At 39.4% G+C, this 13,348-nt stretch overlaps 1 protein-coding gene across 18 annotated transcripts in view; it reads right to left on the bottom strand.

Annotated features, from left to right (window-relative positions):
- DOCK9 (dedicator of cytokinesis 9) overlaps positions 1-13,348 on the bottom strand; it is a 157,403-nt gene that overhangs the window by 91,679 nt on the left and 52,376 nt on the right. For all 18 annotated transcript variants that reach the window (XM_044429166.1, XM_044429168.1, XM_044429172.1 and 15 more), the window contains exons 4-7: positions 11,836-11,918; positions 9,296-9,365; positions 3,279-3,374; positions 2,779-2,913 (exon numbers count right to left, since the gene is read on the bottom strand). In XM_044429166.1, coding sequence (XP_044285101.1) covers positions 2,779-2,913; positions 3,279-3,374; positions 9,296-9,365; positions 11,836-11,918 — 384 coding nt within the window. The remainder of the gene's footprint in view (positions 1-2,778; positions 2,914-3,278; positions 3,375-9,295; positions 9,366-11,835; positions 11,919-13,348) is intronic.

Raw genomic sequence — 13,348 nt, 5'->3', positions numbered from 1 at the left:
TATCCTGCCCTGCCCTGGACAGAAGTGGGGCAGGACTTACACTCTGCAGCAAAGCCCATGTGTGTGTGGGGCACAGAGACCATGAAGTACAACAATATCTAGTTATAATAGATATTGCAGTTCTGCAAGATATTGCAGAACTGCAAATGCAGTTCTGTGACTAAATGAAGATACAAGAAGGACAAGTTGCAAGCTGTATGCCAGTGGTAGGCAACCTGTTGCCCTCCAGATACTTTAGCTAGCAATCCTCATCTGTCTAAGCAAGTGTGGTCAATAGTGAAAGGTTATAGGAATCGTATCCCGATGCATTTGGATAGCACCAGGTTGTCTACCCGGCTGTGGGGTAGGAATGGACAGCAGGAATGGACAACTTGGTACTCCTCAGATGTTCTGGCCTGCAACTCTCACCACTGGCTATGCTAGTGAGGGCTGATACGAATTGTAGGCCAGAACATCTGTGAGACCACAAGTTGTCTCTTCTGATAAATAACAGGATGTTTTCATTTTCTGCCCACGGGAGCCTATGACAAATAGCAGCTAGAGGTGAATAGAATATAGAAATATCCATATTTGGATATCTGTATTTTTGGTATCTGTACCTAAAGTAACAATAGTGTAGACAGTTTTTTAAAGTAGAAAGTACTACAATGCTGGCTTAATTACTTAACCAGAATTTGCTTTATACCATAATCTATGGTTTGTATGCAATAAAGAATAGTGTTTCTGTAAACTAATCTCTTCCCATTTTCTCCTGGCTGAGTGGCTGCAGTTATGAAGCTTGCCCTCCCTCTTTGGGGACTATCAGACTTGTGCACATGGTGCTAAATCATGGGTTAATGTTACATGCAAACCAAGGTGTTACAGCAATTCTACAAAAAACCTATGAACTGAAATACAACAGAAAAAAACTAAAAGCCTTTATAGCTCCAAAAATTTGTAAGATTGTATGATTGCCATTTATAGCAATATGCAGTACATGGATCTAAAAATGTAGTCATTTCAGGATTGTTCCATCAAAACGTCCATACTGTTCTTTGAATAAACTACATACTTTGAACACAGATGCCTTTTTGGCCCTTGTACTAGAAAGTTTTCAATGCAGCTTATGTTCTGTTTTGTTTCAAAAATATTTTCTTTCTTTTTTATAATGAAAAGTTAACGTTGTTAAAGGTCAACTCAAAACATTTGGGAGTATGGCAATGAATGTGATCTGACTTCTACAACAGAAATCCCACACAAGAAGCTATGCAAAACATTTTACAGCCATATTACAGTACTATTTATGCTTGTATTAGATCTTCATATATTCTTAATTAGCCTTCTAAGATTTATTTTTTCAGTACTTAACATTTAGTGAGAATATTCCTTAACACTTCATATTCAAAAATAGTACTACCTCAGTACATCTGGATGGGTTGGTGATTCAATTCTCAAGCTCACACTTACTGAATTCTTCTGAAAATATATTAGACTATCTGGCCACAAAATTAAACCACTATATCTAAACCATTTATTTCTGTCATCCAAAGTGCAGTGACAGTCCAATTGCATGTACAGTGCCTTGAAGAATTCATATCCACTCAATGTTTTTGTGTTACAAACTGGAAGTGAAATGGATTTAATTGGTATTATCACCACCTGATGTAAACAAGAATTCAACACTGTAAAAGTTCTTTCTGTCTGTCTGTCTGTCTGTCTGTCTGTCTGTCTGTCTTTCTTTCTTTCTTTCTTTCAGCACAAAAGTTAAGCAAACAAAAGCAAGGTGGAATTTGTTGGTTGCCTAAGTATTCAGGTCCCTGAGTCAATACTTGGTAAAAGTACTGGCAGCAATTCAAACTGCGAGTTTTCTCAGTTAAGTTCCCTATTAGCATTGCACATTTGGAAACTGCAATGCTTGCCCATTCTTTCTGGTAAAACTGTTCCAACTCTGTCAGGTTTGGAAGGGAGCCTTTGATGAACTGCAACGTTCATATCTGCCACAGATTCGCAATCAGAATGAGATTTGGGCTTTGAGTAGGCTATTCTAAGACATCCAGGTTCTTGTTTTAAAACCACTTTAGCGTTGCTTTACAGTGTCCTGCTAGAAAGTGAACTTCTGACCTAGTCCCAGGTCCCTTGAAGAATCCAACAAGTTTTCCTCTAGAACTGTCCTGTATTTGGCTCCATCCTCCATCCTGACCAGTATTTCAGTTCTTGCTGAGAAAAAGTATCCCACAACAAGCTACTGCCACCACAATGCTTCACCATGGATACCCTCTCTAAAATTATCTGGGGTTTCTCAAAAACAAGTGTCTTTTATCTGAAATTGTGTGGCATGCAAATTTCACAAAGGAGGACTCCATTCAACAGTTTATAATATGCTACTTCTGGAGGCAATGGGATACACAAGAGCTAGACTTGTCAAACAAAGGGCATAAATACGTCAGCCACCAAATTGTGCCAGTTGGTTTTTGTTCACTTAACTTTTGTGCCATAATAAAATAATAAAAATAGTTTCCACCATCACATGGTTGAATAACTTCTGTACATCAGTGTAACAATGCCCGCTACACCTATTTCAATTCCAAAATGTAGAAGATAGTAAATAGTTCTGCGAGGCATGGTATGTTTATCAGAAGTAAGTTCCATCATGTTTAGTAGGGCTCATACCATCGTAATTGTGTTTAGGAGTGTGAAACAGTGTGCAGCTAAAGTACTAGGCAAAGACAAAAAGAAGATGCTAACTTAATTATGCACAAAATTTAAGCAGCATATTAAACAGGGTAATTCTCTACTTACCTGGACCACTCCCATACAGGAATCCAAAAATATTGATCCTTTAGGTTCTTTCGATATTTTCTCATCTTTATAGAAGTTGAGATTATATGATCCATCACCAAGTTGGAGTAAGTGAAAAAATCTTCTTTTGAATGACTAGATATGAAAAACGATGTTATGTTAAAAATACAGAACGGTAACACACATGCAAAACTTCCATACACCAGGATCCAAAGAGATGTCCAGGAACATGCAAGGGTTTTGTGATCTCAGCAGGACTTTAAAAATTAGGTATCCTAAAACCAGTTTAATAAACATAATCTAACACATTGTAAGAGTGGTTTCAGGGAAAAAACTGTATGACACTCAATAAGCAGGTGCTAGAGAACTCTATCAATAACAGTTGCAATGTTACAAAACATTACACTTTCTAACTTCTAGACAAAACCAGTAATACGATGTGCAATCCGATTGAAAGTTTAATAGAAGAGATTAAACATGCCTTCACAGTAACAACATACCCTCATAGTAACACTGATAGCACTGTTCATATTGCCTTTGTACAGCCATCCTTGTTTTGTAATTCCTCCTTTCTGAGATCCTAGAGATGCTGCATCCTAGTTAAAAGAGAAAAAGCTATGATAACAATGCATATTCGATCCTTTGTCATGTGCAATTCCCCAGCTGGGTGTCCTCCACATATTTGGACTTTAACTTTCATGATTCCTAACCTTTGGCCATTCTGACTGGTTATGACAGGAATTCAAAAAACGTTAATTCACAACAATGTACAGAAGATTATGACCAGAAATAAAACCTATACATATTCTGTGTGATTTAGACACATAGTAGCTCCCATATACCATCAAACTCGGTAAAGTTCAGTAGTGTTTTTCCAAGGGTCTGCTGAAGTCCCTAGCCTGGCCTGAGAAGCCTCTTCCTTTTACCATGGGGAAGGGCTTGGGGGACAAGCCCCACTCCTTGGAGAATTCCCCTGGAAGATATCATTACAGTTATCAAATCTAAAATAATAGTGCTATACAAATGATGGACACTCAGGCTGCTTTTCTAGATGGGGATCAAGTAGCTTCAAGCAGCTTCTGGCACCCATGAAAATGTCAGTAGCCACACCAAGCTCAGCCCACATGAAACAAGGGATGTAGCCAGTGTTGGGAAAAGACTCTGCTCCTCCCAGTGCTCTTTCTCCATGTTGTGAAGAGGTAATAGAAAAGCAGATGTTCAGCGTTTCAGACATCTGTCTTACCAGCCTTGCCTGGAGGCGGGGTATTCAATCTGGTAACTGCTTCATGCAAAACATACACTTGATCACTGAACTGCATAAAAATAGCAATAAAGCCAGCACAATTCCCTTGGACCGGATCCTTTGGATTTAGTCAGTCTTCCCAAATAGTGTGTGTTATTTTTACTAATTCCTACTTTCTCCTGCAACCCACTGCCACATTGTTCTGAGATTCCCTAACTCTCCTTAGCAGATTTGGGTGGAGGGTGCAGAAAGAAGAAACCAATACTCTGGAACACCTCATTCCATTCACAATATTCCAGAGCTGGCTGTTTAGAAAACACACAGTCAAGAGATTTGCCATCAATTTTCCTAAGAGAAGGACTGTGAGGAGGGGGTGTATGCTCCATTTGAACTCCTTTCTGCTCCCACACCTTTCTACCTTCCTCCGTCCTGTAGGATGGATTGGAAGGGAGAGCACGCAATAGATATCAGAAACACTAAACACCTGCTTCTGTGTAGCTGGGTTCTTCTTTGCCCTAAGGACATTTATCATTAGCTACCCTGCAGGAAGAGCTTTTATTGTGATGTTTATTATTTTTACGTTTCTTGTGAGTCACTTTAGAACAATTCGAAAAGTAGAATTTAAAAATCTTAATAAATAATAATTCAAAAAAGATCGATTATCAGTGTGCATCTTTCTTCAGAATGTTTCACAAGATGAATTGGATCTCTAAAAATCCCTTCTTTGAGCCCTAGCATGAGCAAAAAATTAGAAATCCCATGATTTGGGATGGAGCCATAGAAAGAAGGATTTTTCATATCCTAAGACATGTTAGGAATTTTAACAGGAAAATTACTAATGCCTTGAACTGGATGAATGAAAGAAAAATTAGAGCAGGCAGCCAAGATGGGATCATATACCATCAATGAGCTACATGTATAGTAGGTCCTGTCCTAGCTGATGCTTTGGAAGCACATTATCATAGCTTAGACAGGTCAGAAACAATGCGTAGTTGATAGCATGGTCTGGATACAGAAGGATGCGTTCGTTTCAGAGGTTTCCATCAATGTGTGCAACTGCAAAAAGGTAAAACTATACTTGACAATCCTTTTCCTCTGCATTTCTTTATTGGCTTATGTAAAGACAAGAAAAGATCTTCAGTTGTGCTAAATGAGTAATTTCTAGTAGGAAGAAGGATGTAATAGCAATTCATTAATGAAATGCTAGTTTATGTTTGTCTAGTATACAGTGTCTTGTACACTATGTCCGAAGTTGGTTAAACATTCTTAGAGAGGATGAATTCAAATTGAAAACAAATGCAAAGAGGAGCAACTCAAAATGACAATAGAGATAAAACTACTTCTATAACAAACTAAGACAGCTCAACATATTTAGCTTTAACCAAAAGTAAAACAAAATGAAATGAAATGAATCAATGGAACTCTAACACCTTAACAAAACACTGTAGAAGATGACACTACAAAGAACAACTTACATTAGTCAGTAATTACTTGTGACTTTAAATAGATTATTAATACATTTAGGATGGAAATAGGACATTGAAATTTAACACTAATTATCACTATCTTTTTCAAGTCAAGCTACGAGTAACTGTGCACTTAGGGAGTGTTCAGTAGAAACAAAATCATCAACACACCCAAAGAGCCCCAGTTGGCTGTAATTAAACCTGAACCAAATTACCTGCAGCAATTAAAAACCCAGGCTTTTGTGTGTTTTCTTTCCTAGTACATAGGAAACATAGGTGAAAAATAAACTATTTTTAATTTAGGGAACAGTTGCAAGTACAGAAGAAACAGAAGCAGAAACATTTTTGACACTAATAAAAGTGAGAAACTAAACTGAATACAGTTTTGAATCCGCTCTGAAAAAGAATAGAGAAAAGACAGGTTGCTTACCTGTAACTGTCGTTCTTCAAGTGGTCATTTGTGCATTCACACATGTGGGCATTGCCACACAGCCCAAGTCCTGGACTGGAGAGAAACTTCCAAAGCGAAACATCACAGAGTGGGCAGGAGCCCCCCTTCTTATCCAAGATCCCAGAAGGGACAGGGAGGCTCCCACCCACTTCCTTACTTGACTTGGAGACCACATCGCCTCCAGGCATCTGAACAGAGTGTGTGAGGTCTGTCCCTGCATGCACCCCCAAATGACTCCATATGGTAGGGGGCATGGTAATCTGATGACAGCCAGTGGGGTGGAGGGCAGGTTGTATGAATGCACAGATGACCACTCAAAGAACAGCAATTACAGGTAAGCAACCTGCCTTTCTTCTTCATGGTTTCTGTGCATCACACATGTGGGCAACTAGCAAGCTTATGCCTCGTGGAAGGAGGGGCAGAACAGCTGAGGGGACTGCCCTGCTGAAGACCCAATCCTGTCTTGCATGTACGTTGAGCCTGTAGTGCTGGAGGAAGGTCAATGGTGTGGACCATGTGGCAGCTTTGCAGACATAGTGGACAGGATTCCAGCCAGGGAAGCAGCAGATGCAGCTTGTGCTCGCATGGAGTGTGAGGGCATGTAGGAAGGTCCAGACCTGCCATCTCAGATATCCACTTGGTGAGATGGTGCCCCCCCTCGTCTGGCCGTCGCAGCAGATGAAAAGACGGTATGTGTAGCAAAGCTTTTCAGTGCACAACATGTAGAAGAAAAGGGTTCTGCAGACATCCAGGCAGTAGAGTGATGCCTCTAGGTGAGTGGATGGGCTTGGGAAGAAGGCTGGGAGATGTCTTGGTTCATGTGGAAGGCGGAGCTGACTTTGGGCCAGAACTGCGATGTGTGTGGAGAATGACCTTGTCCTTGTAGAAGGTGAGGTATGGGGCGTCGATCCTAAGAATGGTTGGTTTGTTTCCCTGGTGAGCTGAGCTGACTGAAAGAAGGAATGTAGAAGTCAGTTGTTGCCATGGGCTCGAATGGTCCTGTAGGATTACTGAGAGACTCCACAAAGGGGTAGAGGGGCACAGAGTGATATTTGGGAGGCCACTGTGGAATCTGCACACCAGAGGGTGTATTAACACAGAAGACCATTAGACAGGGGGGTGGAAATGTGAGATCGTGGAAGAAAGCAAGTATGTAGCAGAAGAGAGGGGAAAACGCCAGGGCGTGTGGAGTTATAATTTTTATGAAAGTAGCGAGAATTTGATTAATTTGTTGTTGCTTTTTAAAATAGGAGAAATGAGGAAGGAAAGACACAGAAAGAAACAAAACATGAGAGGTAAGTGATGAAGTTCAAACTAATCACGTGATGCAGCAAGGTGTGTCGTCGGAAAACAACTGCGGAAGTGGGCGGGAGCTCCCCCTTCTTATCCAAGGCCCTGTGACGTTTCCCTTTAGAAGTTTCTCTCCAATCCAGGCCTTGTGCTGTGTGGCAATGCCCATATGTGTAATGCACAGAGACAATGAAGAAGAACCATATCCTTTAATCAATGTCAATAAGCAACATCTAACATAAAATTTAATCTGGATTTCCATGGTTAAAATTTCAGAAATCCAACTGAACAGGAAAGAACTCTCAAATCAAAGAAGTAAAATTATTGCACACTTTCACTAGTCAAGGGTCTGTTGGCTACTCTGCCAGTTATATTCAACTATTTGATGTTACTGTGGCAGATGAACATTGTAACAGCCTAACACATATTCCTACTTGTGTCTAAGGCAGGATATGAGAATCAAATGTCCATTGTTAGCTTGGATTGCACGTCAGACAATTTCATCTGTTAAATCAATAGAAGGCAAAGGTCAAATTATGTAGAAATTTTACAACACAAAGTCACTTCCTGGTTCCTCTAAAGCAGGTCATTTCCCAATCCCATTTGTACAGGGCATGTGTGTACATTCAATGTCCTTTGAATCAAGTAACATCTACTGAACAGTGAAAAACAGACTCAATCACTGTGTCAAATACTACCTACACCATAAATATTTATATTTTATTAACATATGACTATTTCAAATGTTGTCCATTTTGCATTTTCTATTGAGATTTGATTATACTTTCTCTTGTTTGACTGCAAATTGGAGAAGATAATTTAAGAGAGATTTAACTCAGGCCAACAGTGAAGTCAGCAAGACTAAAGGATAAATTGCTTGTTGCGGCGCTGGTGTTGCCAAGAGCAGATATGATTCTTAAACTAAAAACAGATGAGGCTTCACACACCTCTGGCTGAGAATGATTTCACTCTACAACACATAAAAATAGGCTATATTTTCATCATCAGAAGTTGCAGCAGGAAAACTCAAGGTTTGCAGTGCAGCTCTTAAAATAAGAATGATTCAGTGAGTTTTTGCAGATCATGAAATATGAAGGCTGTTAAAGACTGTAGCCGGTAACAGTTATGGCGTGCTTGCTCCATGTTCAGGCTTCTCTAAGAAAATTCCATGGTATGATGCATACACCACTCAACTTTCTTTCTTTTCCTTTCTTTGACCAATTTTTCTTTCTACATCCTCAACAGCTGCAAGACTAGATGTTTCTCATTGCATCTACATACTTGGAAGAAATGCAAAAAAAAAATCTGCCTGTCATGCAGTTATTAAAGACAAAGGAACGTGGGCTGAAGAAAAGATGACAACCCCACAATATCAACTCTATTGTATCTCCCTGATTAACAAGCCCCCAAAATGTATTAGCATTATTTGTAAGGTTATGGTCAGCTACAGGAAGATTGTTTTAAGGAAAGTTTGGGGCTTGTCAGTACCTTATAAATAGTTACAAATGAAATGTTATTGGTTCATCAATGTTCTTCTATCTCACCTGATGTAGAGTGTCAGCTAAACCCTTATATGGAATTCCTGTGAATTGCCATTCTAAAAGAATTCGAAAAGAATTTTCCCAATATCTCATTTCCCAAATAATTCAAATATTTCCTTTAGCAACCCTAAAAGCAATTTTTGAAGAATGTTCACACATTCCTGAACTTGTGATCATGTTCCAAATGCATATTTAAAAAATACACACATTTAAAAATACATTTTTACACAGTCATTTTTTGCAAAATGTGCAGAGCAATAAATACGTCTTTCATTCAAACAAACTGAAGAACAGATTGAAACTGATCTTCACAGAATTCACCCATGCTTTATTTATTACTTCTTTGAACAATTCCACAGGCACACCAGATTTCCCACACCTGACAGAGGTCACCAGAATTAAATGACTTGCCACTAAATGCATTAAAATTATTTCAAAGTATGAAGTTAGTCATGTAGAAGGTTATTTGAATATAATATATATAACATCTGAGTTGCCATGTAGAAAGCTAATTTTATACGCTTACCTCATCCTTATCTGCTTCTTCATCAACCTCATAAACATGAACTGGCAGCTTTTCTAATTTGTTTCCTTTGCTAAAAAGAACAAATATTCAACACTGTACAGTAGTCATTTCAGAATCACTCAGAACAACTTTAAACATGATAGCCATCGCAATGGCTTACAAATACTTTTATGCATGGCAAAGTGTAGATGTAGCAATTCTTTACATATGAAAAAACACTGGATAAGTTTGTCCATCCTGATAAGCTACCAAAGATTGGGTAATCTGCCCCTAACAGATGACTGGACATTCTGAGGTTTACCATAGATGGTTTTCCTTCTCAGTTCTCCCATCAGCTCCTGGTATGTATTCAGTGTGCCTTGAAGGAAAACTTCTTACTCCAGCATCCTATCTGAAATTGGTGCATTGTGGCTGCTGGTTCCTGAAGGAAGTTCACCCCTACCTCCCACATCAGATCACCAAATGGAATTAATTTTCTAAGCACTTAGGAATGTTGTAACGTGTTTGTATTATATTTCTCAAGTATGCAAAATTTTAAGAGCCTTCTCAGCTATTTACCCTCTTGCCAATGTCCTTATCAATTTCATCCTCCACATCTGCTAGATAACACTTTTCTTTTAAAGCCTGCTTTACATGCTGTGCGGTAACTGAACCCATTCCAAAACTCCTTCTAGTGCAACCACTGGCCACTTTTGTCTTCCCACCCCACCTTCATGCTTGTTACTTCCCTCTATTGGCCTCTCCTGTTAGCTCTCAGTCAAACAAGTGAGTAACAGAGCAGTGAGGCAAATCATTAAAAATGCACAAATTTCACAGAACAGAAGCAAAGCTGAAAGAGGAAATTATGCAAATTGCATGGAGGAGCATTAAACTAAGAGGAAATCATGCAAATTTCAAAGCTGTGGACTTTTGCATCTGTGCAAGACCAAAAATAAAAATACAGTTATAAATGCATTTGGGACACTTTCTACTGCCATTTCTTCAGACTGTATAGGCAGAAGGCATTGACAGGCAGTGAGGGAGGATGGCAGCAGCACTAATGAGATCAAACAGTAGAAGGGTTTTCCACTGCTCCTGCAAAGTACCTCAGTAGCCTTTTCCAATGCACTGCAACAAAGCCACAGTGCCAGGTCTGGGTATCATGAGGAACCACCTGGAAAATGAACTATCCTGTGGAAACTGCACAAGGTTCATAATTCACAAGAACTCAAAATGGGTAATCCCATGATGTATAGTTATAACATATGAACCAGGACTATATATATTGCTCCTGAAGAAGTAGTTTGGGCAGGAAAAATCTGTATGAGATTACCTTAACATGTTCAGTACAAATGCAAGTAAACAATGAATGCTTTGGCATTTCTTACCCAAACATATGCAAAAAACCAAATGAAGAACAAATTTACATTCAACCAAATTGATCCTAATTATGGAACAATTATTTGGAAATACTTTATATTTACAGTCAATAACACATTGATCACATTTTCCCATTCACATCCATCCCATACATTCTTCAGCAAGAAGAATGCGGCTATGAAGATTGCTATACTAGAAATGAATATATAAATAACTGTATTTTTAGAAAGAAGAAAAGATCTGCCTCTCTGAGCTTAAGAAAACAAATGAGGTTTATTTCCCTAAATATTCCCAAGTGTAGTAGATCCCAAGTAACATACTGCTTGCGGGACTATGCTGGAAGATGTGGGTTTTTTTCCTGCCAAAACAAACATAGGATTGCACCCTTAGATATTCATTTAAAATAGCTTACACTTTTTCCATCTAGTACGATATTGGATATTATAGCATATGCTGGAGAAGAGATACAGTGTAAGTGTCCCATAATTTTTGGTTTTCATACTCATGGGTTATCTGGAATGGAGCCTTGCACTGTTTTCATCAATATAAACAAGTAGTATCTTGATCTGGTACTCCAAAATTTCAACCCTTCTTTAGCCCTTCCAGAAGAAGGCTAAGCACATGCTTATGGCAGAAGGCAGCAGGTTCTACCCCCTGCCTTCCACCATGCCTACAATCTTCCTATATGAATGAGAGTCTTCCAAAAGCAGGGCCCCAAAGCACAGACTAAAATATGCAAGTATGCATTGTAGACACATTGCAAGCATGGAATGGAACACATTAATGAAGCTTGCTGCCACACTGCTGCTCTCTGTGTGTTTACTGAAGAAACATTTGAACATCTGAACTGCACAAATATAGGACCGATGATTAAAATCAGTCACTTGCACATTATGGATCAGTAACCAGTCTTTCTGCTCTGCTTTAGTCAACTGACATAGCTCTAATGTAAGCAACTGTAGTGCAATGACAACAGTGTGTGCTGTCACAATGGGTTTTCCAAGGAAAGCTGTTGTACTAGGACTTTGCTAGAATGACTTACTCTGTTACTACGTGAATGGTATAGACAGAACAGCAGCATGATACCAAAGATTAGACATTGAAGGTTTGCAAAGAAACTTCTTTTTGCGAGCATAGATATTCAAAATACTAGAATCACTTTGGAAGTTGTTGAAACTCACTTTGGAAGTTGTCGAAACTCTCCAGAATAATCTTCATATTTGTAGTTGACAACATACCAGTCAGAGTTGTATGTTTTAATGCACTTTAAATAAGGAAAAACATATAAGGAGATTTAACTGAGTATCTTTAAACTTCATTTAAAACTGTTCTTTGAAGTTGTGCTAGTTAATGAACAAATTGATAAAATTGTGTTATGAGTCAATCAGTCTTTCCTACTCTTAAAGCATGGTTAGTGGTAGTTATAAATGTAGAATGCACCCATACATTTTATAGATTCAGTAAATAGTAATTCAATACATGGTATTAATGAAGAATGGAATCATATGGCTCCACTTTTAAATCTGGCTTCAAAATTATGTTATGTTTGCAAGAAACCCCTCTGAACTCTCAAAACACAGGAAGAATATTTTTACTCCACCCAAGCTGCACTAATGTAACAATTCCAATTCATTCTGGCTTCAGCACCGACTTATCTTGGTGCTGGTCAAACTTATTATTATACACAACTATGTTAGCTGCTAAGACCTAACAGCAGGACTCAGCAACTGAGCCCCTATGGGCTCAGGAACACTTGAAATACCTGCTTGGTCTCCCCAAACCCCCTAACCCTTCAGTTCTTTAAAAGAAATATTTAAGGTTTTTTTCACTTCCTGGGGCTACAAATGAGCTCTCCAGCCTGCAACTGCCCTGCCTACTCCCTTTTCCCATATGGGATTCAGAGAATTCTTCCCAGAAGAAAGGAAGAGGGTGGGGCAGCTGCTGCACTGCCGCCTGCTCAAACTGCTTTTGAGCAAAAAGGTGCAAGAAAAAAAGGGCGCCTGCTGCCTGCTAACCTCCTGGATAGTGAGCAGCTGCACGGAGGGAGGGAGGGAGGAATTTGGGAGTGCAGGCTGATCGGTCCCAGTTCTTAGGGGAAGGGTTGTGTGTGAATATATGTTTCCATTTAAGGAATGTAATTTGTGTCTTTTTGTTTAAGGGAAGCAGTTTGCTTGCTTTGAGACTTGGGTATTTTGGTTTGTTTTGAAATGGGAGGGCAGAGTATTTTGCCTTTCTGTTTGCTTTGGACTAGGTGGGATTTCGTCTGTTTGCATTGGGTGTTGGGGAACTTACAGCATCACTACCAGAGGTTTTTTTCCCTGCAAAATGGGTATCTTCCAACCTCTGCTTTATAGTCTGTTTCTTGGAGAAGTGACTCTCCTTTATGAGCAATCCGGCTATCCATGGCAGCTGCTTTGTGGTGGTGTCCATGAGAGTTTCTCAGGGCATCCAGGGTCCCAAAAAGGTTGCACACTCCAGGTTATATAATGTGTGTGTGTGTGTGTGTGTGTGTGTGCGCGCGCATGTGCAGAAAATCAATTAGGATCAGAGGGGGAGTTGTGTTCTGAAGGAAAAGTGCAAATGACAACTTTGCCACACTCCAGTTAACAGTCACAGGTTCTATATGGCAGTTGCTAAACCTAAGCCTTCTAATACTGTGTGGTACAACAGGCCTTGGCCTGTGCAGTGCGGGGG

This window comes from Varanus komodoensis, unplaced genomic scaffold (genome assembly GCF_004798865.1).
Source record: "Varanus komodoensis strain SLA01 unplaced genomic scaffold, ASM479886v1 scaffold2, whole genome shotgun sequence".
In the NCBI taxonomy this organism is placed as follows: Eukaryota; Metazoa; Chordata; class Lepidosauria; order Squamata; family Varanidae; genus Varanus; species Varanus komodoensis.
The sequence above is the reverse complement of the archived record's forward strand: the minus strand, read 5'-3'. Positions and strand labels throughout refer to the sequence as shown.